Here is a 23,269-nt window from a genome sequence, read left to right on the forward strand (position 1 = left end):
ATCAACCCTGAAGAGCCAGAGGTGAGCAGGGACATGGCACAAGGAAATATCACAGAATCACCTCCAGCTTCATCCCACACCTCTGTTTTAACAGTTTCTAACCTTTCATGGAATCCTGGAATGGTTTGGGTTGGGAGGGACCTTAAGGATCATCCATTCCCACCCCCTGCCAGGGCAGGGACACCTTCCACTGTCCCAGGCTGCTCCAACCTGGCCTTGGACACTGCAGGGACCCAGGGGAGGCCTCAGCTTCTGTGGCTCCCCACCCTCACATGGAAAAATTTCTCCCTAAAATCCCATCTAAACCTCCCCTCCTTCAACTTAAGTTCATTCTCCCTTGTGGAAAGTCCCCATTCCTGCTTCCCTGGATAACACGGAAAATATATTCCATTACTGCAACCGGGATGCAGGAAACCACCTTCCAATGTGCATTTTGTTACGGAAACCAGCACTCGTTTGAGGTTTTCTACTGGCCAGTACCTTTGGCAAAGCTTCCCAAGATTTATTCCAAGGAAGATGTTAAACAGGATGCACAGCAAAACCTAGAGAGAGGTCACAACTCCTGAATCATTCTGGAAGTACATTAAACACACAATAATTGCCTTTCATTGTGAGGCTCACAATTCACTAATGTGTGTGAACACGCCACTTCTCACAGCCAGGGAACGTGCTGTGCTCAACAGCTAAATGTAATTTTTTCAGCGCTTTTCAGATCTATTTCCTCCCCAAAGGCCTCTTTGCCCAGTCCAAACCCAACCAAAGTAAAAATCCAACCCAACAGCAGCATGGCCTGAGCTTTTCAAGCCTTTTCTCCTCAAAGCTGGTAAATCTACTCCTGCTTGAGAGCATGTCACCCTCCCTCCTGCATGGAGCCCAGATCCCTTCTCTCCACATCACAGAAAGCAGATGTCTGGCAGGACACTGAACACACACTGACTTCCTTGAAATTAGCTAATGTAGATTTTCCCCTCATAAAACTCCTCCTGTCCCACTTTATTTACATCACTAACTCACACCACTGCATTCTCACATCATATGAGAGTTCTCTGATACTGAAATAACTCACAGGGAAGGAATCCAAGTTAGTTTTGGCCATTGCCATCCCATTTTTAATAACCTATTCAAAGCAGAAAAGGTTTTATCTGTCAGGTACAACAGTAATTCTATAACTGCAGACCTTAAAAGTGTAACCAGCTCAATGCTGAGAGGTAAAACTGCTCCTTGTGTGGCACAAAGAAAGCCAAAGGTATTGAACAGTTAGGCCTGAAGGCCAACAGCTGGAATCTTTCACTTTTTCAATAAACCGAGAGTCATTATTTACATGGTTTGGTATAAAAAACCGACCACCCCCCCAACAATTCAGTGCTCTGCCAAAAAAAAAAAAATCCCAGCTGACATAAAACTGTCATTAATTGCTTTTGGATAGCAGTTGCTATGAAAATGTTAATGAATGAGCAAAGCAGAAATTAGATTTCTCTGGCAGCGGATTTCATTTGCTTACATTTGTTTGCCTTTACTCAAGATGATCCCATTCAATGTCCTACTCTTATAAAATTTGGGTTCTATTGCTGGGGATTCATTAGGGCTAAAAGATCTGGTTATTAATGAACCAGAAGTGCTCAATTATTCTTCCATCCACTTCACTGTAGAGCTTTTAAGCACAGTAATTACACTTTAGCAGAGCCCCGTTTTCTCCCCTGACAGCTCCAAATCCATCACCCCACCTCCCGTGTTTGGACAGCTCTTTAAATCCACTTGGGATGAACACAGACATCTGCTCTGGGAAACAAGGACTGTCTTTTCCTCAGTGGAGAATCCGTAGTCAGAACTTCAAAGAAGTTTTAATCCAGTTTCTTGGTTTCCCAAAAACAGTTTTGCCTTTCAAAAGCCATCTGATACATCTGATCCAGCCCACATGGCCCTTCTGTGGTGCACAGACCACCCAGAAACACTCCTGGAAGTGCTGCCCTGCGCAACACAGAGCCAGAGAGCCCATCCTGAGGGACGTGGGGATGGTTTGGGATTTAAACTGTTAAACTCAGGTGACAATTACGTTCCCGTGGTCCCACTGCTTGCAAGCACCCACCTGGGCATTGCCTGCAGGGAAGCCAAAGCCTTCAAAAAGGCTGGGGAGAGTCTGGAGCCCCAGGAGAGGCCGAGGGAGCCGGGAAGGGGCCGGGGGATCCCTGAGGGAGCCGGGAATGGGCTGGAGAATCCCTGAGGGAGCCGGGAAGGGGCTGGAGGATCCCTGAGGGAATCGGGAATGGGCCAGAGGATCCCTGAGGGAGCTGAGGGGGCTGGAGAATCCCTGAGGGAGCCGGAGAGAGGCCGGAGAATCCCTGAGGGAGCTGGGAAGGGGCTGGAGAATCCCTGAGGGAGCTGGGAAGGGGCCGGAGAATCCCTGAGGGAGCTGGGAAGGGGCTGGAGAATCCCTGAGGGAGCTGGGAAGGGGCTGGAGAATCCCTGAGGGAGCCGGGAAGGGGCTGGAGGATCCCTGAGGGAACCGGGAAGGGGCTGGAGGATCCCTGAGGGAACCGGGAAGGGGCTGGAGGATCCCTGAGGGAACCGGGAAGGGGCCGGGGGATCCCTGAGGGAGCCGGGAAGGGGCTGGAGAATCCCTGAGGGAACTGAGGGGGCTCAGCCTGGAGCAAAGGAGGCTCAGGGCCCTTCTGGCTCTGCACAGCTCCTGCCAGGTTTGGGATCTGCTCCAGGAACAGGGACAGGAGGAGAGGGAACGGCCCCAGGCTGGGCCAGGGCAGGCTCAGGGTGGATATTTGGGAAAATTCTTCACAGAAAGGATTATCCAGCCCTGGCACAGCTGCCCCATCACTGGAGGGATTTAAAATCCCTGTGGATGTGGCACTTGGGGACATGAGGTGGCCCTGGCAGAGCTGGACTCGATGGTCTTAAAGGTCTTTTCCAACCTAAAAGTTCCTTAGGATCCCATTTGAACCAGCTCTGCTTTGACTTTTTCCTCAGTAAAAAATTGAAGATTGAAAATGTCACCATTTCCAGGAAGCAGGACTCGGAGTCTTAATCATTTCTGTACTCCAGGAGCAGCCTGAACCCACATGAACATGCCATGGCTCTGGGAAACCACAATGGGGCTACCTGCAGGGCTGAACTGCAACTCCCTCCTCCCCAGGGAAAGCCCCACTCCGAGCAGCTTCTGTTTTTCCTGAACATTAGAACTGGTTTGATAGGGGTCTGGGAAGGTCAGGTTACTCCTGAAGGCTGAGCAAGTCCATGCTTAGACTGGGAACAAAAGTTGCTTCTTTGATCTATTTCTTTGACCAAAACCCATCACCTTTACCACAAACATAACTGAGACATTAATTTCTGAAAGAATAAAACATGATCTATTTGATCTGTTTGGAAACTGATCCAAAATTAATTTTAAAAATAAACGAATGTATTAAAACGCAAACTGCCCATTTTATCCCAGTGTTAAATGTTGAAATGTGTTTCTGTAAAACCCCACAAAATTACAAGCACCCCTCAATCACACCTCTGATACACCAGGCTGTAGCTGTCCTGTATTTCCACATCATAATAATATCAATGATTTTACTTTGAATTTGAAATTTAAAAAGAGACACTTCCAACATGAAAGCCTGACAATTAATGGGAGCTACTTCATGAGGGCCCTTTTGTTTCCAAGGGACAGCCCCACACCAAGCAGATGGAAAGGCTTTGCAAAATTCTCAAAAGCATCATCAGCACATGCAGCCCATCCCCACTTCTATCCTACTCCTGGCTGGGATCTGAGTTAGGAAGGGGCCACAAATGCAGCCAGAAAGAATTTCCTGAGCTGACTCTGCCAGGGGAGGTGAAGGGGTTTTGGACTCACCTGCTGAACTTCGCTTTCTCCATTCGATATTTTTTCTGTGTACACGAAGGAGTTGAATATCCTCTGCAAGAAAAACCAGAAAGGATGTGTGAGAGGCTTTTTGGTCATAAATGTCACAGGAAAGCAGCTCCAAAGGGTGGATGGGTGGGGAAATGGGGTCAGAGAAGGACCTGGGGCGTCTCCCAGGGCCAGGCTTCCCAAGGGGAACCATGTCTCCATGTGGGATCTGAATGCAGAGGCTGCCTTTGGAAGGCAAAGACTTAACAGGGTTATTTTCCAAACATCTGTTTATTTACCAAACTGACCTAAGGTGCTACAAATAGTTCCACATGCAAACTATGACACTTCTTTTGCTAAACATTTAACCCAATATAACTACTTTTAAAAATACTTGTTTCCAACTAAAACATGAGAGGCTAGGAGCCAAATTTAGACAAATTTAATACGTGGAAAAGAGACAAGTGTGACCCAATTTGAACACAATCTGATCAATCTCATTAATAGCAAAAAAAAAAAAAGTCAGTAGATAAAAGTGGGAGCTGTGTCCTCCTGTGGGAAGCTCAGTTCCCAGGGGGAACAGGTGACAGCCACGATGTTTACAGACACAGAGGAAAAAACACTCAACACCTTGTTATATTCTGCTGAAAAATAAGACTGGGAAGATTTGGGCTTACACCAAGAGCATTCCTAAAAAGTTTGCCTGATCACCTGAGCTTCTGTTCCAAGATTTCTCACTTCCAAGGACAGCTTTCCCCTTGGGGACAGTGGGGCCGTCCCCAGGAAAATATACAGTACCCCTAAAATATTCCTTTGCTCTCTTAACAGCCACCAGTGGTATCAATAGCTGTAACAGCAATAAATGGGGTTATTTAGGCTGATCAGACATTTCTCCAGGAGAGCTGGGGTTTCACAGAGGGAATGGATCCCACTTCTGTCAGTGCTGAGTCACAAACATGGCCCTGCACCTGGCCAAGGACAGGGATTCCGAAACACCCTGCACTGCATTATCAGCACTAACAACTAAAAAGTTTCAATTTCATCCAAATTCATCTCCCTGACAACTCTTGGAGTCCACAGCTCCAAGAGTTTTTTTGATGCAGGTTCAGCTGATTCCCTCCCAGCACAGTTACAGGCAGCAAAACCAGCCTGGAAAATCCTTTGGTGTGCTCCCCATCATCACTTCCCTTATCCCTCTCCCTCCTGAGGACTTGAGGAATTTCAAAAATGTGAACTCTTCATTCTGAAGAAGCATTTGGAAGGGCAGCAATAAATCTCCTTGGCTTACAAGGCTCAGAGAGCCAAGAAGGGGGGGCAGGGGAGGGAAAAAAAAAAAGGTTTCTACTCTTAAAAGCTGCCCGTACATTGAGACTTCATCAAGACCTTTGTTTAAAGTTCTGCTTGGGTACTTTAACTACAAACATGTTGGCTTTTTTCTTCCCTCCCTCATGAGATGAAAAGATAACTTAAACATCAGAAGGAAATACATTAAAGCATGTCATTTTGATGCAAAATGTTTTAAATGAATTGAATTTTTCTGTCCACGCAGCGTTTAGTGTGCAGACATCAAAAGGAATGCGGAGGAAATCAACTGTCAGCTCCTGAGAATGGAGCTTTCTGTCCCTAACACAAAGCTGACCCTTTTTCCACCCTTTCCACATGTAGCCCATTTATGAACTTGCAAAATAATGCCAGAGAACATCATCCATGGTTATGTAAGAGTCACAGTGCAAGCAGGAATTTATTTGCCTTGGTTTTTAACCTATTTTTGCTTGATTTTGAATTAACTAATTTATTTAAAATTCTCTGGTATATTCTGTTCTAATTAAAAGCACTGTGCATGGCTGAGAAGGGGAGCAGGAATTCCTCAGTCAAACTAAGCACAGATAATGAGTAAATCAACGATTAAAATCAAGTAAGGATTGAGAGTCCAACCCCGAGGCTACACGTGAACTGCTCAGCCCCTGCCTGGGTCCAGTTCCTACTTGGGATATCGGCTCCCTGCTCAAGAATTCCTGTGCATAATTCCACCCTAGGGGGGAAAAAAAATCTTTAAGCTAATTTCACTGACTTAAAAGTACCCTAACTTTAACCAGAAAATCAGAGCTAAGTGGCAACCTCAGATGAAATGGAGGGAACTTCACAGAGCAGAGCAAAAGTCAGCCCCACACACAACCTCAGAAAACAGTCTAAATATTTAGGAGAACTTGCCCTGCAGTTTACACAGCCCATTAGCATCTGTACTTTATTCTCCCCACCCCTCTTGTTTAATTGGCTCTGTGGAGCAGATGGCAGCAGACTCAGCTCCTCACAGAACAATCCCACACGTGTTTAATGAGATGCTTGCCCAGCATTATTTGCCATAACCCATCACCACTCGCCCTCCCAACGCGGGAAGGCTGTGCTGGATCAGAACACAGCCTTTCCCCTGGATCAGCAGCCAGCCTTTCCCCTCATTCAGTATCCATCCTTTGCTCTGGATCAGTATCCAGCTTTTCCCCTCATTCAGTATCCATCCTTTGCTCTGGTTCAGCATCCAGTCTTCCCCCTGGTTCAGTATCCATCCCTTGCCCTGGTTCAGCCTTTTCCCTTGAGCTGCTCCTCCCTCAGCCATGGAATATCTCCATCCCCACCATCACTCCCAACATCCCAGCACACAAGTCCTCAAGCTTTCAACCTTATTTTCCTGCATTTGCCTTTGTAGGCAGTAATTAACTGGGGAAAACCCCTTTATTTTTACATCCAGGTGCAACTATCCCAGTGCTGTGACTGAAGCAATGTCTACTTTCCAATACTAAAAAATAGTGTTGGAGAGTTTGATATATCCTGACATTTTCCACAACAGCAAAAGGATAAACAGCCTTAAGCTGAGACAGGAGATTAAAGTTAGATACTAGAAAAATTTTTTCATTGTTTTTGGGGTCAGGCATTGAGATAAGTTGCTCAGGGAGGAGCAACTCCCTGGAGGAGTTTTGGATCTGGGAGATGTGGTTCAATGGTTCCAGCAGGGGTGGGTCAACACCTGGACTTGATGTTAAAGGTCTCTTCCAACCCTGATGATTCTCTAATTCTACCATTTCAAAGCTTATTATAATCTTCCTAAAGACTCTTCTGGAATTATTCAGACACTGGAGAGCAACAGCACTTCCCTGCCTGTACCTGCAGCTCTCTGCTCAGGTTCAGGCTCAGTGCTGCTGCCAGGAGCACAAAGCCCTGAACCACTCCTGGGGCCTCTGGCAACACCCAAATGCTGGGCACATCACTCCTGCTCCTGACCCTCCCCAGCCCTCCTGCTCAGCTACACAAACACAAGCCCAGAGAGAGAAAATCCTGGTGTCTGCAGGGATCACCACCAGGGAGGGATCCTTGACAGCTCCTCATGCGAGCTGGGAGATGTGGCCCTGTTGGCCTGCAGGAGATGGCCTGGATAGAGCCCTGAGGAAGCTGAGGTTTATTTTCCAAACACACATTCCCAAAGTATCCTGCTCTTGCTTTCCTAAGATCTTGAAGTATCTGGCTGGGTCAAAGCACTTGCAGCTTCCTGGGGAAATCTTCTGTGGTACTTCCATATATCCTTTAATGACTCCAACTGCCTGGCTGTTAGCTTTGGACAACAGGACAAATATTTGATAAGAGAGAGAAGCCAGGAAGAAATGAGGAATTCAGGAGCAGGGGGCTGGGACAGGGAAGGTTTGAGCCACCAGTATCTAATGCCTGGCACAGGTGGGGTGTGACAGTGATGGATGTGCCCAGCACCCAAACCACATCTCGGGGTAGGATGGAGTCAGGTTTCCCACCAAGCCAGAGATAAGCTCGACTTCAGCTTTGAGGTGTCCCAAAACATCCTTACTTAAGAGATTTTTATTTATCTGAAACTGAAGGCAACTCAGTTTTAAATCTGGGAGAAGACTCTAAACCAAGCACAGCATAAAAAGTAAAATGTTAACTGGCTCATTCCCTCAGTTCCTCATGATGAAAATACACTGCTGTGAGAAAAAAACTTCCAAAAGCCTCGGTCTGACTGTCAGCAGCATCAAAACAAACAGAAACAGCCACCACCCCCAAATCTCCACAGTCCCCAACCAAACACAGGCACCAACTGCTCTGCAGAGCACTCAACCATTTGCACATCACTTTAATTGCCAGATAAGACACAAATCCATCTCCCTGACAACAAAAATAACATTTTTTTGAGACAAAGAGAATGAGGGAAAACAAACACAGGATTAGTAAAATAGCCACTGAGCTGTAAATAGATTGAAGCTATTCACCATCCCTACAAGCCATTTAAACAACCAAAACAAAAACCAAAAAAAAACCCAAAACACCCATCTTTCTGCAGGTTTAGTGCATGGACTGCAGTAAGAGGTCATATTTGGGTAAGGGCTCCATGACAAAAATCAATAATATTAAAGAAGTTACACAGAATAATAAAATGTAGGCGTGTAAAATACAGGCAGAATTAGCTCAGCAGGGCTGTGATACCTTGTAAACTTCAAGCAGCCCCTGACCAGGCTCTGGTTCCTACTTGAAAGGTTAATGTTTCAAGAAGTGGTGAGCCAACAAATATCCAACAAATCCTTTTCCTGGTGAACTCGCCCAGTGAGGCTGTTTTCAGGGAAACCTGTGGCTTCTGCCTGGAGTTTATTTTTGCAGTGTCTGAAGCCATCTCGTGTTCTGTTTTGTTACCATTTTCTAAAACCAAGGAACATTAACTAGAGACTTCCCAGGAGATCAGGGACATGCTCCGTGCTTTCCTCCAAGAATTTCCAGTAAGACGTGGAAGAAGCTGAAGTGGATTGGAGGAACACACGGGGAAAGGCAAATCCAGAGGGATGGGATCACCGAGGGCAGCAGCTATAGATCTGAAAGGAATATCCCAACACCACCCTACAAATGCCTTTCTCGTCCTGTGGGTTTGAAAAGAAAACATGTTTTCAGAAGGGATTTAACTAATTAATGCTCCTTCTCATTGCATTATTTGTGGAGCAGCCACAGACCCTGAATCAGAGAGAAAAGTGATGCTGAGCTCAGCTCAGTCACTGCCTTCACCTGCTCTTGGAAATTAGAACTTTCCTAATTCATTTTTCTAATTAATGCCTCTAACTTTTCTCATCAATTGGTTTAATTAATCATGAGCAGTGTGATTTCCACTTTAGCCAGCATGTAGTTACCTTTCTTCTCAGACTGATATTATTGGAGTTTGATTGGAAAAATGCTGAAATTTTAAGTTTTGCTGAACTAACCCTGATGAGCTTCAATGAGGCTGAAAACTGGACACCTCAAATGCAGATTTTATATCCCTCCAGGGATATAAAAAAAGAAAGCAGAAAGCAGAAGGCAAAGAAGAGCCTAACAAAGACAAATCAGCACATGCTGGAAACTCTGTCTGGGAAAAAGATACTAAAAAGACTGAAAAATGTGATTAACACGAGAACTGAGAAATAAATAACCAGCAGAGGACAGAATACTAATTCATAAATAGAATTATGTAAGTTAGAACCAATGAACATTGCAGGCACATAACACACCCTTTGGGTGCACACATTCCCCAATATTTAAGGTTTTAAGTGGGAAACATTATCTCCCTTCCCATTTTTTTTCTTTTCATGAAGATTACTCACCGAGTCCCTATTTGGGATTTATCCCAAATTTTGAGTCCTATCCTTGTAAGACCCAAGCCCCCACCACCTTCCACCAGGTGCCCATCACATTTCTGCAGCACTGGAATATCCTCTGGGCACACAGGAGAACTGGGATTCAAGTTTGATCTTAATTTTGATGGCCAAAAGCATTTGATTTATAGATTTATACATAAATATATACAGTTAACATATTTCAGCTGTGGCGGGGTAAAATGCCATGGGATCATTTCAGGCCTCAGAGAGGAAATGGGGAATAGGCACAACACTGAAAAGGAGCAAAGGAGAGCACAATTCTTATGAATTTGGTTCCTTGGAAAACTCTGGGCATTTACAAGGAGAGAAAACTCTGGAAAACTCAGTCAGTGCCAAGAAATGCAATCAGGAACCAGCAGGTTTTTTTGTCTTCTTTTTCAAGGGACCAGAGAAGAGGAAGGAAAAAAGGGTGAGAGGGGAAAATACCCCAAGAAAATGAGTTCCACATGTTCAAGAGATTATTCATTTAGCCAATGTAACTTGACTAAGGTTATTCTCCTGACAATGTGTATGGCAGAAAAAAAGAAAGTCATGCTACCCAACCCTTAAAATACAAAGCAGATGGGCTTCTCAATGGCATTGGGTTTCTTTTCCCTACACTTATTCCTCATTCCAGCCTCTAGGATGTAAAACTTAAATTATTTCTACGTTTTTTTTTTCAGATTGAGAACATTTTGATTAGTGAACTCTTTTCACCTTACTGCATCTTGTTGCTCCTTTTCCTTTTAAGAGAACCTAAAATTGAGTGTTTAAAAGGAGAAAATTGACCAGAGCCTTCATTCAATTGGGAGAACTCTAGGTTTAAGTTTTCTGGTTTGCTTTCAAACTCATGTCAAAATGATTAAAAATTGGGACAAGCTTAAGCAGCAGCCCAAGACTTGTAAATAGCTGGAATCCTAGGGCCAGAAGGGTTTGATACCACTTTAGTGTAATTACTGTGCTTGTCCAATTTGCTCAAGAATTCAATGTACAGCAAGTCTGCAGAAAAACCATGGATCGATTCATGTAACATTCCAGGCAGGATTGTGTAATTTCACAGTAAAGTCAGGAAAAAAATCCCAAAGCACAAAGGGACAGACACACCAGGAGAGGTGATTGTTCCCTCATCAGTTTTACATAATTAAGGGTTTTGCTTAGAGAAATGCTGCAGCACAGGAACTTTACTTGAATCAGAAAAAAACAATACCCAAGCAGACAACCTTAAATCCAGGGATTTAAAGATCATAAATCACAGGGCTGAACTTCTGTGCATGAAATGAATGGGCTGATGGCAACCTAATTACAGAAATGTTTGCTTTAAATGTCCAAGAGTGTAATTTTTCAGGATCTCTCAGCAGGAAACCATCAGCATCCACAGGATAAATGTCCCAAAAGCCTTCCCTACAACCTCTCTGGAACGGGAGCTGTCTCCCAGTGCCTGCACTTGGAGAGACACCCACGTTCAAAGTTTTAACACAAACTGCACTCCATGTGCAGGTGCTTGCACCAAAACACCCACACTTTGGTCAAGAGATAAATAAATGAGTAGTAACCTGAAAAAGACTGGCAGGACGTAATTATTTCCCTGTCATTCAAGATCTGCAATAAAAACTACAAGGTTGCTTTCATTTACAGTATTAGTTGTATTAATAAGTACAGAAGTTTTAAGGTCACCTGTTTAAATATCTCATCTGCATCATTTTCATGTGATGATTTGTATATTATTTATACTTGATATAATCCCCACCCTTCCTTTCCTGAGCAGAAACAAGGGGGTGCAAAGTTGTGCAATTTTAAATTTTTAGGATGAATCTCTCACTTGAAATTTAAAAGAACCTTAAAAAACAAGTCAAGAACATAAAACACTTTGCATTAATCGTATCGACCACCCTCTGGGTGTAAAATTATTTTCAGATAATTGTTACATTCCAAAGTGACTCTGGACACACCAGGAGAGGTGTCCTGGCCAAGCAGGGCCTGGGGACCACAGCAGCTCTGGTGCCACCTCAGCTGTTCTGCAGCTCCCTGGGGACACGAGGCCAGCCCAGGGCTGTGACCCCACATTTAAAAGGGGGGTCACTCACCAAACACTTCCAGAAGCAGAGGAGAGGCCATTTAAGCTGCACTGATCTGACCTCGGGATTTGAAATCCCCTGGGAGGCTCTGTGGGCTTCAGGAAACACCATTTTGCCACACTTCAGTGCTAATGAAAAGAGAATTACTCATCCACCAGCACTGGAAATGGGTATTTTCCCCTCTGCTCCCAAAACAGGGGAGGAATGAACTCAGACACTGAGCACAGTGATGGATCTGACAGCTTGGTATTCCACCAGCCAGAATTCCACCTGGAACCACTGATGCCTTTTTGGGACTACCTAAAAACACAGGCCAGACAAAATTAGGGGAATAAAATGTGGTTATATTTATTAAGAGACCTTCAAGTACATTTAGGGCAGACAAAGCTCCCCCTCTTCCAAGAGCTACACCCAAAAATGGACCATGGGTCACGGGTTTTCATACTTTTATAAGTTTGGTCCATTTGCATATTGGGGTTGATCTCCCAATTACAGCTTCAGCTAATGAAGTCATTCACCCCAAGTTTGCTCCCCCAACTCACTTTTGTTTCCATCTCTCAGGCCTGAGGCAGTGAGGAGTCCTTGACTGCCTGGAGAGGAATTGCTGTGTCTGCCCCAAACGGGACAGCAGCAGCTCACACTGAATGTGGAGTTTGGAGTTATGCACTGAAGAGCTGCAGGATCACAAATGCAGAAAACCAGAAAAGCTCAAATCCTAAGGCATCACCATCAACACCCTAAACACACTGACAGCACTGACAAACTGCATCCTGCAGCCCAAAAATCAACACACAGGTGCAAAGTAGCAAATAATTCCTGGGTAAATAAAGCAAAGAAGGTAATCCCTGGAAGGAAGTGCTCAAGCACTTTTCTAAGGAGCTGAGCTGTCCACAGCACCCAGACGTTCCCACAGTCCCCAGGACTGCTCTTCCCTCATTTTTCCAGGGAGCTGCAGCCCAGCACAAAAAAATTCCCATTTCCAAAACCTTGGGAATGCTTGCTGGGAGCTGCTGCTGAACTTCTCCCTTGTGTTGAACTCGTTATCTCGGGACACAGGAGGAGGCAGAGCAGCCCTCAGAAAACAAATGTAATCTCCTGGAAAGAGCACAGCCATTAGATGTTATCAGTTTGCAAAAAAAAAAAAATTAAAGCTTGAGACTGGAGGAAGCTCATGAATTGAATTCTTACAGCACTTCAAAGCAATTTGTGCATGAATGCAAGCATTTATTCTTCTAATTAAAAAAGGGAAAAAGCAAGCAAAATAGCAAGACATCATTTACATGAAAGAGGGGGGAGTAAAAAAACCCAAAAAAACAACCAACAACCAAAACTCAAACAAAACCTCCAGTGTTAATCAAGCACAGAGTGGATTCCAACCCAAAAAAAGGAGAGAAGGCTCCAGATTTAATGAGGGAAGGCAAGGATGAAGGAGAGGAGCAGAACTCGCCTCAGTGCTTTCTCAGCCATCCCACAGGGATTTCTACAGCCAGCCTTTGGGAGCAAAAAAATCATCTGATGTTGTGCAAAGCAGGGATTTGGTTTTATTCCTGCCCCCTCAGTGTTTTCCAAACGAGCCAAGGGTGGGGGCTCTGGGGTCCTGGCTCTGGGTCCCAGGGGATGGGACAGTCCCACCACAGCAGGGATGAAGAGAGCTTTTTGAAATATGGTTTATCCTAAATAAAGACAACGATCCCAGCCTTCTAAACATGAGCTGTGCTGAAATGATTATAAATATATTTGCCCTTCAAACACTAAGTAGCAAGAAGTTACACTCACTCCAATTTAGAAATCACGGTGTGCTCTTCTGAGACTGTGATTAACAACCCCGGATGATTTCTGTGCTTGAAGTTAGCCTCAATTAGCAGCTGAAATTTGTAAGAACTGCTCCCCAAAAAGTCTCCCTAAAGACATTTCACCTATGCAAACACAACCCCTCAGGTGACTACACAGGATTTTTTTCCATTTCCACTCAGGCATCTCCTCCTTAGCCAGGGGAGGAGCTTTTTGCAGTTATTTCAACGCCAGGGATGCTCTTTGCCTCCAGATTCCCACAAATTCAAGCCACACATCCTTGGAGTCACTACAGGAGGAGAGTTCTGTTGGGTCACCCCAGATTTCCCACTGGTTATCCTCACGTTTTCAAGGGAGAAATGCACTACCTGCAGCTTCAGCTCTGCTTGGAAGAACTGCCCATTTGGGGATTTTTATGAGGTCAGTGTTATTGATCAAAGATAGAGGAAAACATGGGAAAGAAATCACAAAAATCACAATGTAAAAAAGCTACAGAGCAAAGAGGAAAAAGAAACCAGCTTTCAGGATGTTTAGAAACAGCCTGGGCTCTTTTGGAACATTGTTTTTTCCTTTGCTCTGAGTTGTTCTTACCTCCCCAACACAAACACATCCAGGAAGAGACTGGGCTGAGAACTGCACAATCCCAGCTCTGGAGGATGGAATTAATATCTCAAATTGATATCAGATTCATGTTCTGCAACCTAAATCACAGCAGATCTTGCTACAAACCTGTAAACACAGTCCTGGGACCCTGCCCATCCATACAGTCTTGTAATTTCTGGCCAACACAGCACAGCTCAAGAGGACAGGGCAGCCAACAGAATGTGGGAGCAGATTTCTACTGTAAAAAAAAGGGATTTAAACTGGAGGCAAGCAGCTTTTCAGAAAAAAAGAGCAAGCCAGGAAGTTGACAGTGGCTGCATTCATTCCTTTCCTGATGGGATGTCATTGCCAGTTGGGTTGTACCTATTAAAAAGATCAAAAAGGCCTCAAGTGCACACACATTGTTAAAATGCAAGCAGTGATAGAGGCAATTATTATTTTTCATTCCCTCTATAAATATTATCACAAGCTGCTTTTCCCCAAAACGTTTACAAACTCCGAAGCAAATCCACTGCTCCTGATAAATGAACACAAACCAATTTCTCTTTCAAAACAGGAGAGAATGATTTGACCTCTTTTTTAATTCCCAGTCATGTTTAACTTTGTCTAAATAAAATATTTTGGGATCTCTGGAGAAAAGGCTGCTCGTTTACTCCAAACAAGTCTCTGCTGTGATTTCCTTCTATGAACTCTCTTATTTGAGAAGCACTTGTGCTGATCATGGGTAGTGTCATCTTCATTAAAGATAATCAAGAATCCCTAGGCAGATATTTGCACTTGAAATTAGATGTTTCATAATATTTCAACATTTCCTAACATCCATTCATATTTAATTCTCGAGGATGCTTCAATGCACATAAAATATGGATCAGTCCAAGCAGTTTCCCAATTAGAAATCGTTCTGAGCACGAGGCCAACAGGACTGAGTGGCAAACCTGAAATTGAATTAAGGATTTAAGGCTGGATAGAGACCACCTCCAGCTCAGCAACTAAAGAAATTCCCTTTCTTTTGCCTTTCTGTGCAATTATCTGTGTGTTGCACGTCTGTCTGAACACGCAGGAACGACACCATAATCCACTTTGGGATCGGGATTAGCGAGTTCAGGCTCCAAGGAGAAATAAAGGCATTAACACTGCTTTGAATGGAGAATGGGAGTGGATTAATGCTACTCAGGGAATGAATATTCCTGTTGTCTCCTGCACTGGTAGCAGGATTTGACTGTCAGGAAGTGGAGGGGGGGAAAAAAAAAGATTTCATGGGCTGAAAAATTTTCATTACGCTGATAGTGATTATTTATCTTCACAAATTAATGAATAAATTTCAACTTTAATAAGCTGCTGATACCCAGGAATTAACTTAGGTCTCTGTTTCAGCACGGAATATGTATTTTAATTTCCAGATTCCATGTGTGTTTTTGCATTGGGAACTGACAGACACTGGAACAGCTCAAAACTCCTGTCTCACCTGCCCAGCTGGACTTTTATTCTGGTTTTTCACTCCTAACAAGGACACAAACACAAGGCTACAAAATCAAAAGCATCAGGAAATATAAAAGTTCAAAACATTCCAAAAAGTGATGTCCATCCTCAAACACAGAGGATGAAAAGGAAAGGTGTGAATTTTAGGGTCAAAATGAATTGAAAGAATACTGACTTTTCTATGAATAAAAAGTAAATGATGAAAATTCTCAGAGCCATGCAAAGCAAATCCTTTCTCCAGTGTCTCATAACACATTAAATCAGGGTTACAAATTAGGGGATGTGCTCCTGTTTCTCACTTGCAGATGAATGAAGAATAAGTGGCAATAGGAAGCAGCTGCCTGTACCTTACCATGTATGAGTGGTAAGAATTTAGGCAAATTTTAAAGTAAAAATGACAACATGGCCACTGTAACAATATCACTAAATGCCAAGGAGCCACTACCACCAATTCCCAGAGTATTTTCCACATTTCCTAGCTCTGAAATCCCTCATCCCCTGTGCCAGACTTGGCTCCCTCCTCCACGTGCTCCCACTCTCATCCACAAAACATTTCCAGTCTGAGCATTATCTGCTGCAAACTTCAATTACCCACACAGAAAAGGTCTCATGGTGTGCTTGGGTTTATTCTGCTCCACACGCTCACAGGTACTGCAGGTGAGCCCTGCATCAACCTAAAAATTGGGGAATGCCAACCAAATCCTCCCCAAACACCAAGTCAAGGATTAATAAATGAGAATTACTGGACTTTAGGACAGTTTAGGAGTGCATTCTGATTGATAAGCATAGCAGTCACTAATTGCTTATGTTAATTTGATTTTTTTTGTGTGTGTTTGCATCCAGTTTCCACCATTATTAACCACAAGCTAGTACTTCTATAAAAGTGATAGGATCCTCTCATTTAACTAATCAAAAAAGAGCAGGAGACTCCCACAATGCAGGTAAAAAATACATGAAGTGTAGAAGAAACTGGAGGAAAGAAGGTTCCTGAATTAATTTTGGTGTGTTCCTTGTGGAAAGAGGGAACACAATGAGACAAGTGGTTTTTACAGTGTCAATGTCATTTTAAGTTTACAAGTTGCAAAATTAGTTTTGTTTTTAGGGTTCAGCATATCCTGATCAAATGCTAAAACTGCCCTGAAAGAGAAAACCAAAACAAACCCACAGAAAACAACAACACCCAACCTTCACAGTTATAATTAAAAGTTAATATTCAACTGCTGACAAAGCCCTAATGAAAACAAAGATATTGGTTTTAAAAAAACCCAAAACTGCATTTAACACAAACCCCTCTATTAATCAGCTATTGTTCCACCTGTTCTGAAGATTCATTTTACAATAATTTTACACTCCTGAATTAACAAAAAAAAAAAAGCTTTCCTTGATATTTGTGAAATCCCAGACTGGTTTGGGGTGGAAGAGACGCTGAAGCTCGTCCAGTTCCACCCCGTGCCATGGGCAGGGACAGCTTCCACCAGACCAGGTTGCTCCAATCCATTCCTCAGGAGATAAAACCCAGATTATTTCACTTAGTTTGAAGTAAGAAGATGAAATATTCTGTATGGAAACTTCAGGAGGAGAAAACAACACTTGGAAATAGCACTGATGAGCTGGAAACACTTCCAGGACCAAGAGGGTCGTGGAGAGCACACGAGGTCCCCATCTCAGACTGTTCTTACAACTTTCCCATCCAGGTATTCAGAACTTCCCAGGAAAACCAAGGTAACCCACACAAGGTGACGAGAAACTCATCAGGCACAGCTCTGTGACACCCCCAGGTGCTGCAGCAGGACAACCACCACCACTTATCCCAGAACTGCCCCCTCAGCAGTCCCAGCTCCTTCCACAGCATTCCATCAATTTATCACTCCAATAAAAACCAGCCTTGAGATTCAAACCATTTATCAAAAGAAAGTCCCCATGCTACACCAAGGCTTGATCCTTACATGAACCACTCATTTAAGAGTTGGACTCGATGATCCTTGTGGGTCCTTTCCACCTCAGAATAATCTGTGATTTTCTTTCCCTCTATTTTAGATATTTATCCCCTTTCCCATGCCTTGGGAGGATTGTTGCTCACCACAGAGGTTACACAGATGTTAACAACCACCAGAAGAGGCTGCTGGTATTTCAATTTCTCCACCAAAAAGACACATTTCCACCTTCTTCTCCACAGGGACACGTCTAGCATGCAGTGGTAGAGGAGGACCACGGCCATAGTGAGATGTGAGGAGTCCATGACCTGCAGCTCATCTGAGAGCAAAAGAGCTGAAAACAGCCTCCAACCACTTGATTTTTGGGGTAGAAATATACTGAGCAAAGGAAAAACACAAAAGAAAGACCAAACTGCCATTCTCTTGCCCAGACACGAAACAAATCCCAGCACCACATCTCACAGAACAAGAAGTTCTGCTCAGATTTTACAACTCCATAATTTATTACCACATTCATTCCAGCAGATTTTTATTTTAAATATGAGCTCCCCCCCAAAAAGCCACAATTAGGTTTTCAAAGACTCTTAATTTTCCTTTCAGTGAGGTATTACTGTATTTCCTTGTCCTTGGAGAGTTTTATCTGGGATTACACACATGTACCAAAACACAGCTGTTCCACTTCTTGGCTCCTTTATTTTTTTCCCAGAGAAAAACCTGCCTCTATCAGGCACCCAATTAGCTGCTCGCTATCAAAAGGCTGCTTGGGCCTTTCATCTGCTTGAAAACTGGATTCAAGTGAGAGGGTGTCATGGAAACTGTGGCTGGGGTCATTTCCTGTTGCAGTTTTTCAGTCACCAAAAATAAAATAGCAATAACAATAATAGAAGGGTTTTTTGCTGATTAAAAAAAAAAAAAAGAGTATTTGTTATCCCAGCTTGCAAAGCAGTAGCTGTGTGGAAAGGAAAATTAATTATTTTTCATGAGAAATCTTCATCTGACCAAGCAGAAACTGATTTCAATTCAATGTTCAACACTCCCCTAAAAAAAACCTGAAGATCACATGTGCAGAATTCAAAACTTGCAGCAAATATGCAGTGAAATTAATTAAGAATTTGTAATTAAAGGCCAGCTCACAGTACTACCACAGAGTGTTTGTTTCTCTAAATATGTTACTGAACACATGGGATAGAAAATGATAGATAATTATATAGGAGATTCTAGCTAATGAGCTATGGACAGTACTGAAAACTAAATCAAACACAAAAAAAAAAAGGGAAAGTTCATGAACCAGCAAGCTTTTTGGCTTTAAGTCATACATAGATGTAATTAAAAATTGAAAAAAATAAGAAAACAGAAGTCCTTTTCCAGATTTTCTTCTATTTTGATGAAAAAAAGAGGGAGAGAAAAAAAATTTGCACACATTCCCAGAGAACGGATTTCTTAAACACAGAGTTAAGTGGGGGGAAACAGGGAAATACAAATAAATTCCTCTTAGAGAGGAATTAAATCACAGATCTGACTTCTGAGTGATATTTGGTGAGAGGAGATTGAGGAATACCTGGCACACATCCATTCATGAGCACATTTAGGAAGGTCCTCACTTGGTTTATACAGAAAATGCCACGAGTTCACTTGGCAAAACGGTCTTGAGTGCTTTGTCTGCAAAAGCTTCTTCCAATAATTCAGATGAAATTCTCCCTCAGCTCAACGCAGAACATCTTGGTTGATCCTGAGACAAGAAGTGCTTCCCTTCCAAGCCTGGAAGAAGAGAGTCCAGGCTTCTTTCTGCCTCTCACCCCATGGCCACGCACGTTCCTCCGGCAGCATTTCCCAGTGGAATTCCCTTCCAACCCCTCTGGCTGCAGCCCAGCCCTTGGTTCCACCCACAGCTCTGCCCTTGGAGAAGCTGCAGATGCTCAGCTCGAGGCAGACAGAACAACTTTGGCTCTCTTGGAGAACCAGGGACAGGCACATGGGTGAGGTGGACACAGGCAGCCCAAGGCCAGGAGCACGGGAGGTTCATCGTGGCATCCCCACACCTCTGGTGGAAATGCCCAAGCAGCTCCTGTGCCCTCCTCACCTGGATGTTTCCTTGGGAACACGTGAGCAGTGTTTGCACAACGGTTTTTCCCATCAGGGATGGCTCAGGTTGGACACCAGCAGGAATTTCTCCATGGAAAGGGTGGTCAGGCCCAGGGGGGTTTGGAGTGCCCATTCCTGGAGGTGGCACTCGGTGCTCTGGGCTGGGGACAAGGTGGGGATCGGCACAGATTGGACTCTGTGGTCTTGGAGGGGTTTTCCACCCTTAATGATTCTGGGATCTGACCAAACTAGAAACCCTACTCCAATCACACCTATCTAATTTCTGATTTAATATGGACATTTTCTTATGTTCTCCCATTGTTTGGTTTTTTTTGTTAATAATCTCCTCTCCCTTCCTCTTTACTCAGCAATTTCCAAACTGGAATAGATTTGCTGAAGTTTTTGCAAGAGCTGAAACTGTCTCTGCTTGCAACCCCACAAAGCACCACGTGAATTAGCAACAACACAAAAGGAGACATCTTTATCAGACAATCCAGGATTCTTTTTTGCTGAAGTTTCCCTCTTTTTGTTAATGGAAAGCTAAATGTACCTGTTCTCGTGAGGATTATTGCCAGGCCAAGCTGAACATATCCATGACCTTGCAGCCTTATTTTTTGAGGATGAAAGATAAGGTTAGAAAAAGGGTTTTTAAGAGCCACACACAGGAAACAAAATGTAGCTGAGAGATTAAACAGAACATGAAAGACAACATCAAATCTCAGTTGACAAAAATAACAAATAATAAAATATTATATAAATCAAATGCTGTTGTGGTACACGGCCATTACAGACAGACCTGAAAAATAAAGGGACTGAGAAAAGTTGTCCCAGTGTCCCCAGGTGTGACACCGCTGCCACAATCCCGGGAAGGTCATTGGGAATGCAAAGCCCCAGCTGGGGCAGAGGAACTGCAGAGTTCAGAGCCCTCCCCCACTGCCATCCCCCTCCCCATTATTCTCCACTCAAGCTGAAAGCCACAAGGGCTTTTCCTCGGCCCCTCCGTGTCAGGCAGACTTGGGAAGCTCCGCAGGAATTGCTGAGGGATCCGGGAAGGCACAAAAGGCTCCTGCCACAAAGAGCCCTTTCATCTGGGCCGTGTGGCCATTAAACACGTCCTGCTAATGTGCATGCGCTTTATAAAGTGATTATAAAGTGAAGGCTCAGTCACTAACTCAACTGCACAATAAGATTTTTAAGTCTGTCACTGGAAAACTGGGATTTGAAATGAGGAGCTGGGAATGCTGCACAGCTCCTCTGAGGAACACACTCAGGGCCTGGTAACCCAGCTGAATGTGGATTTTGTATGTTTTAAGGCTTTCATTTCTTTGTTTGGTGACACTCAGGCACTTCACAGTGCTCAGGAAAATATGGAAAGGAGGATTCAAGCCCTGACAGTGTTCCTGCACCAAACACGATGCTCTGAGGACGCTGCAATAACTGCTCTGGCAGGCTGGAAACAAAGTTAATAAATAAATAAATGAAATAATAGATCAGATCTTGCTGTTATCATGGATCAGGATGAACTGCTGAGCTGCCACTCCTGCTCTTACCAACAGCAAAGCCGTGAACAGCCACTTGATCCTCTTTCTCCATCTTTTGCCTCCCTTTCCTTTTCCCACAAGGGCTCAGCACCTCCTGAGATTCTCAATAACTAAGGCAGCTATAAACTCCTGCAAGCTCTGTGAGAGAGAAAGTTATCTTCTGCCCACCAAAAGGGAAGAAATGTTTTTTAAAAAGTAATTTAAAAAAAAAATCTCTTTTCTTTCTACATCATCAAAGCACAGGCAGAAGTTGAGAATCCTCCCCAGCATGGGTGTGACTGTGGGCCAGCTCTGCATTACTGGCTGTGCAAACCACAGCCTTGCTATAGCAAGGTTTCTGCATTTTAAATATATTTTTAGACTCAGGGCCCGATGCTGACACTGGCTCTAACTTCATTTCTGAGCAAGGATCCAAAAAACAGGCTGTGAATCTATTTTCAGGATTAAAATTAAATGTCCTCTCCCAGCAGCAGCAGCAGCAGCAGCAAACTCCAGTCCAGCTCCTGATGGGACAAGGAGGAAGAGTGGATGGTGGCAGAACTGCTGGGGTGTGTCATGCACACCATTATCAGGGGTGTGCTCCATCCATCCACATCCCTGCCAGGAACAGAGAATCCCAAACTGCTTTGGGCTGGAAGGGCCTTAAATCCCATCCCAACCCACCCCTGCCATGGCAAGGACACTGTCCCAGAGTGCTCCAGCTCCTGCTCCAGGTGTCCCCTTGGACACTTCCAGGGACCCAGGGGCAGCCAAGCTGCTCTGGGCACCTCTGCCAGGGCCTCACAAGGAACAATTTCCTCCAAATATCCCAGCTAAACCTCCTCTCTTTGGGTTTCAAGCCATTCCTCTTTCTCCTATCCCTCCATGCCCACATCAAAAGCCCCTCATGGATATCTTCCATCAAGCACAAAATTCCAGGGGATCTGGTGGTATCCTGTTACTTATTCTCTATTGGAATATTAATAATAATGTATATAATGTAGAATAAATGTAATAATGTATATGAAAATAATAATGTATATTTAAATCATTCTCTATATAAAAATAATACTGTTGGAGAGGTCCCTGCCACACCAGAGCTGCCACCAGGCCACCTCAGGTGTGCAAGTGCCATGGGCAGGGAAGTGGCCTCCAGCACTCCAGTGGCACTGGGAAGCAAGGAGACAGGGAATGGCAAAAATGGCAGAAAACAAGCAAAGTAAAGGCCAGGAAATGGTGGAGTGACAGGAAGGCAGCAGAAACCCAGCCCTGCTGCTCCTGGCCCTGCACTGGTGTTTGATGTACAGACTCCACGGGAAGCCCCTGTGCTTCCCAAGGAAGGATCCCACAGTTTGGGATCCAAGGCCCTGCACAAGGGACAGTTTGTGTAGCAAAGCTGCAGGAAGATGTGGGTTAATAAAAAACAGGGAAGAGCCTGGAATGAGCCTGACCTACGCAGAGTGCACCTGCACTGTACATCGAGAAGAGTTTTCTTTACAATTCCAAAGAATCCCAAATGAACACCTTCCTTCACTAAACATCTGAATCACTATTATCCCCCTTCCCTGCTTATTCCTCCTCCTCTTCATCCTGACTTTTCAGGCTCTGTGAAGCCATCCAGACAACACACACACCCACCAAGCAGGTCTGACGTTTCCAACGAGCCTTCCCAGATCAGCTCTGCCTTCATTTCATCCCCACCCCACATCTTCCCTTCCCAAAATAGCTGCTGCACCTTTGCTCCTCAAGGAGAAATCCACCACTGCAAGCACTGAAAACCACGGTGATGGATGCTGGGTTTCATTTATTTTTGGAGGCTGAGATTCTATTCTTGGAAAGGCAGGAAAAAGCAGCATTTCAAAGTCTGAGGTTGCAGTTACTAGAATATACTTTTTAAAAAAATGTATTTGTAGACTTTCAGCCAACCACTTGCTGAATAAATACATAAATAATGAAGGGGGAGGCAAAATTCTATTTATGTGACATCACAGTGAATGAATATTTTAAAATTCATGAGATTGAATTTCACACCAAATAAAAATAAACAACTGGTCAAATCTATTTCTATTAAACAAGTTATCTCCTATCATGGCTATGTTAGGGCTGCTTTAATTTTGGCTTTGCAGCCAGTACTTTTAATGGAAATACAGCATCACCAGTATGTCAGTATTTAAAATGTCAAAAACCAAACACAACTTTTGGAATAAAATTCTGTGTTCCCAGTGGTGAGCTCAGCACGGCAGAGGTTCCTCTCTGCCAAGAACAGCTGCATCATCAGTGA

The 23,269-nt window shown here is 43.9% G+C and overlaps 1 protein-coding gene across 1 annotated transcript in view; it reads right to left on the reverse strand.

Annotated features, from left to right (window-relative positions):
- Nucleotides 1-23,269, reverse strand: part of CACHD1 (cache domain containing 1) — an 87,278-nt gene that overhangs the window by 54,008 nt on the left and 10,001 nt on the right. The window contains exon 2 of the mRNA XM_072932523.1: nucleotides 3,851-3,913. Coding sequence (XP_072788624.1) covers nucleotides 3,851-3,913 — 63 coding nt within the window. The remainder of the gene's footprint in view (nucleotides 1-3,850; nucleotides 3,914-23,269) is intronic.

The sequence above is a fragment of the Taeniopygia guttata genome, chromosome 8 (assembly GCF_048771995.1).
Source record: "Taeniopygia guttata chromosome 8, bTaeGut7.mat, whole genome shotgun sequence".
In the NCBI taxonomy this organism is placed as follows: domain Eukaryota; kingdom Metazoa; phylum Chordata; class Aves; order Passeriformes; family Estrildidae; genus Taeniopygia; species Taeniopygia guttata.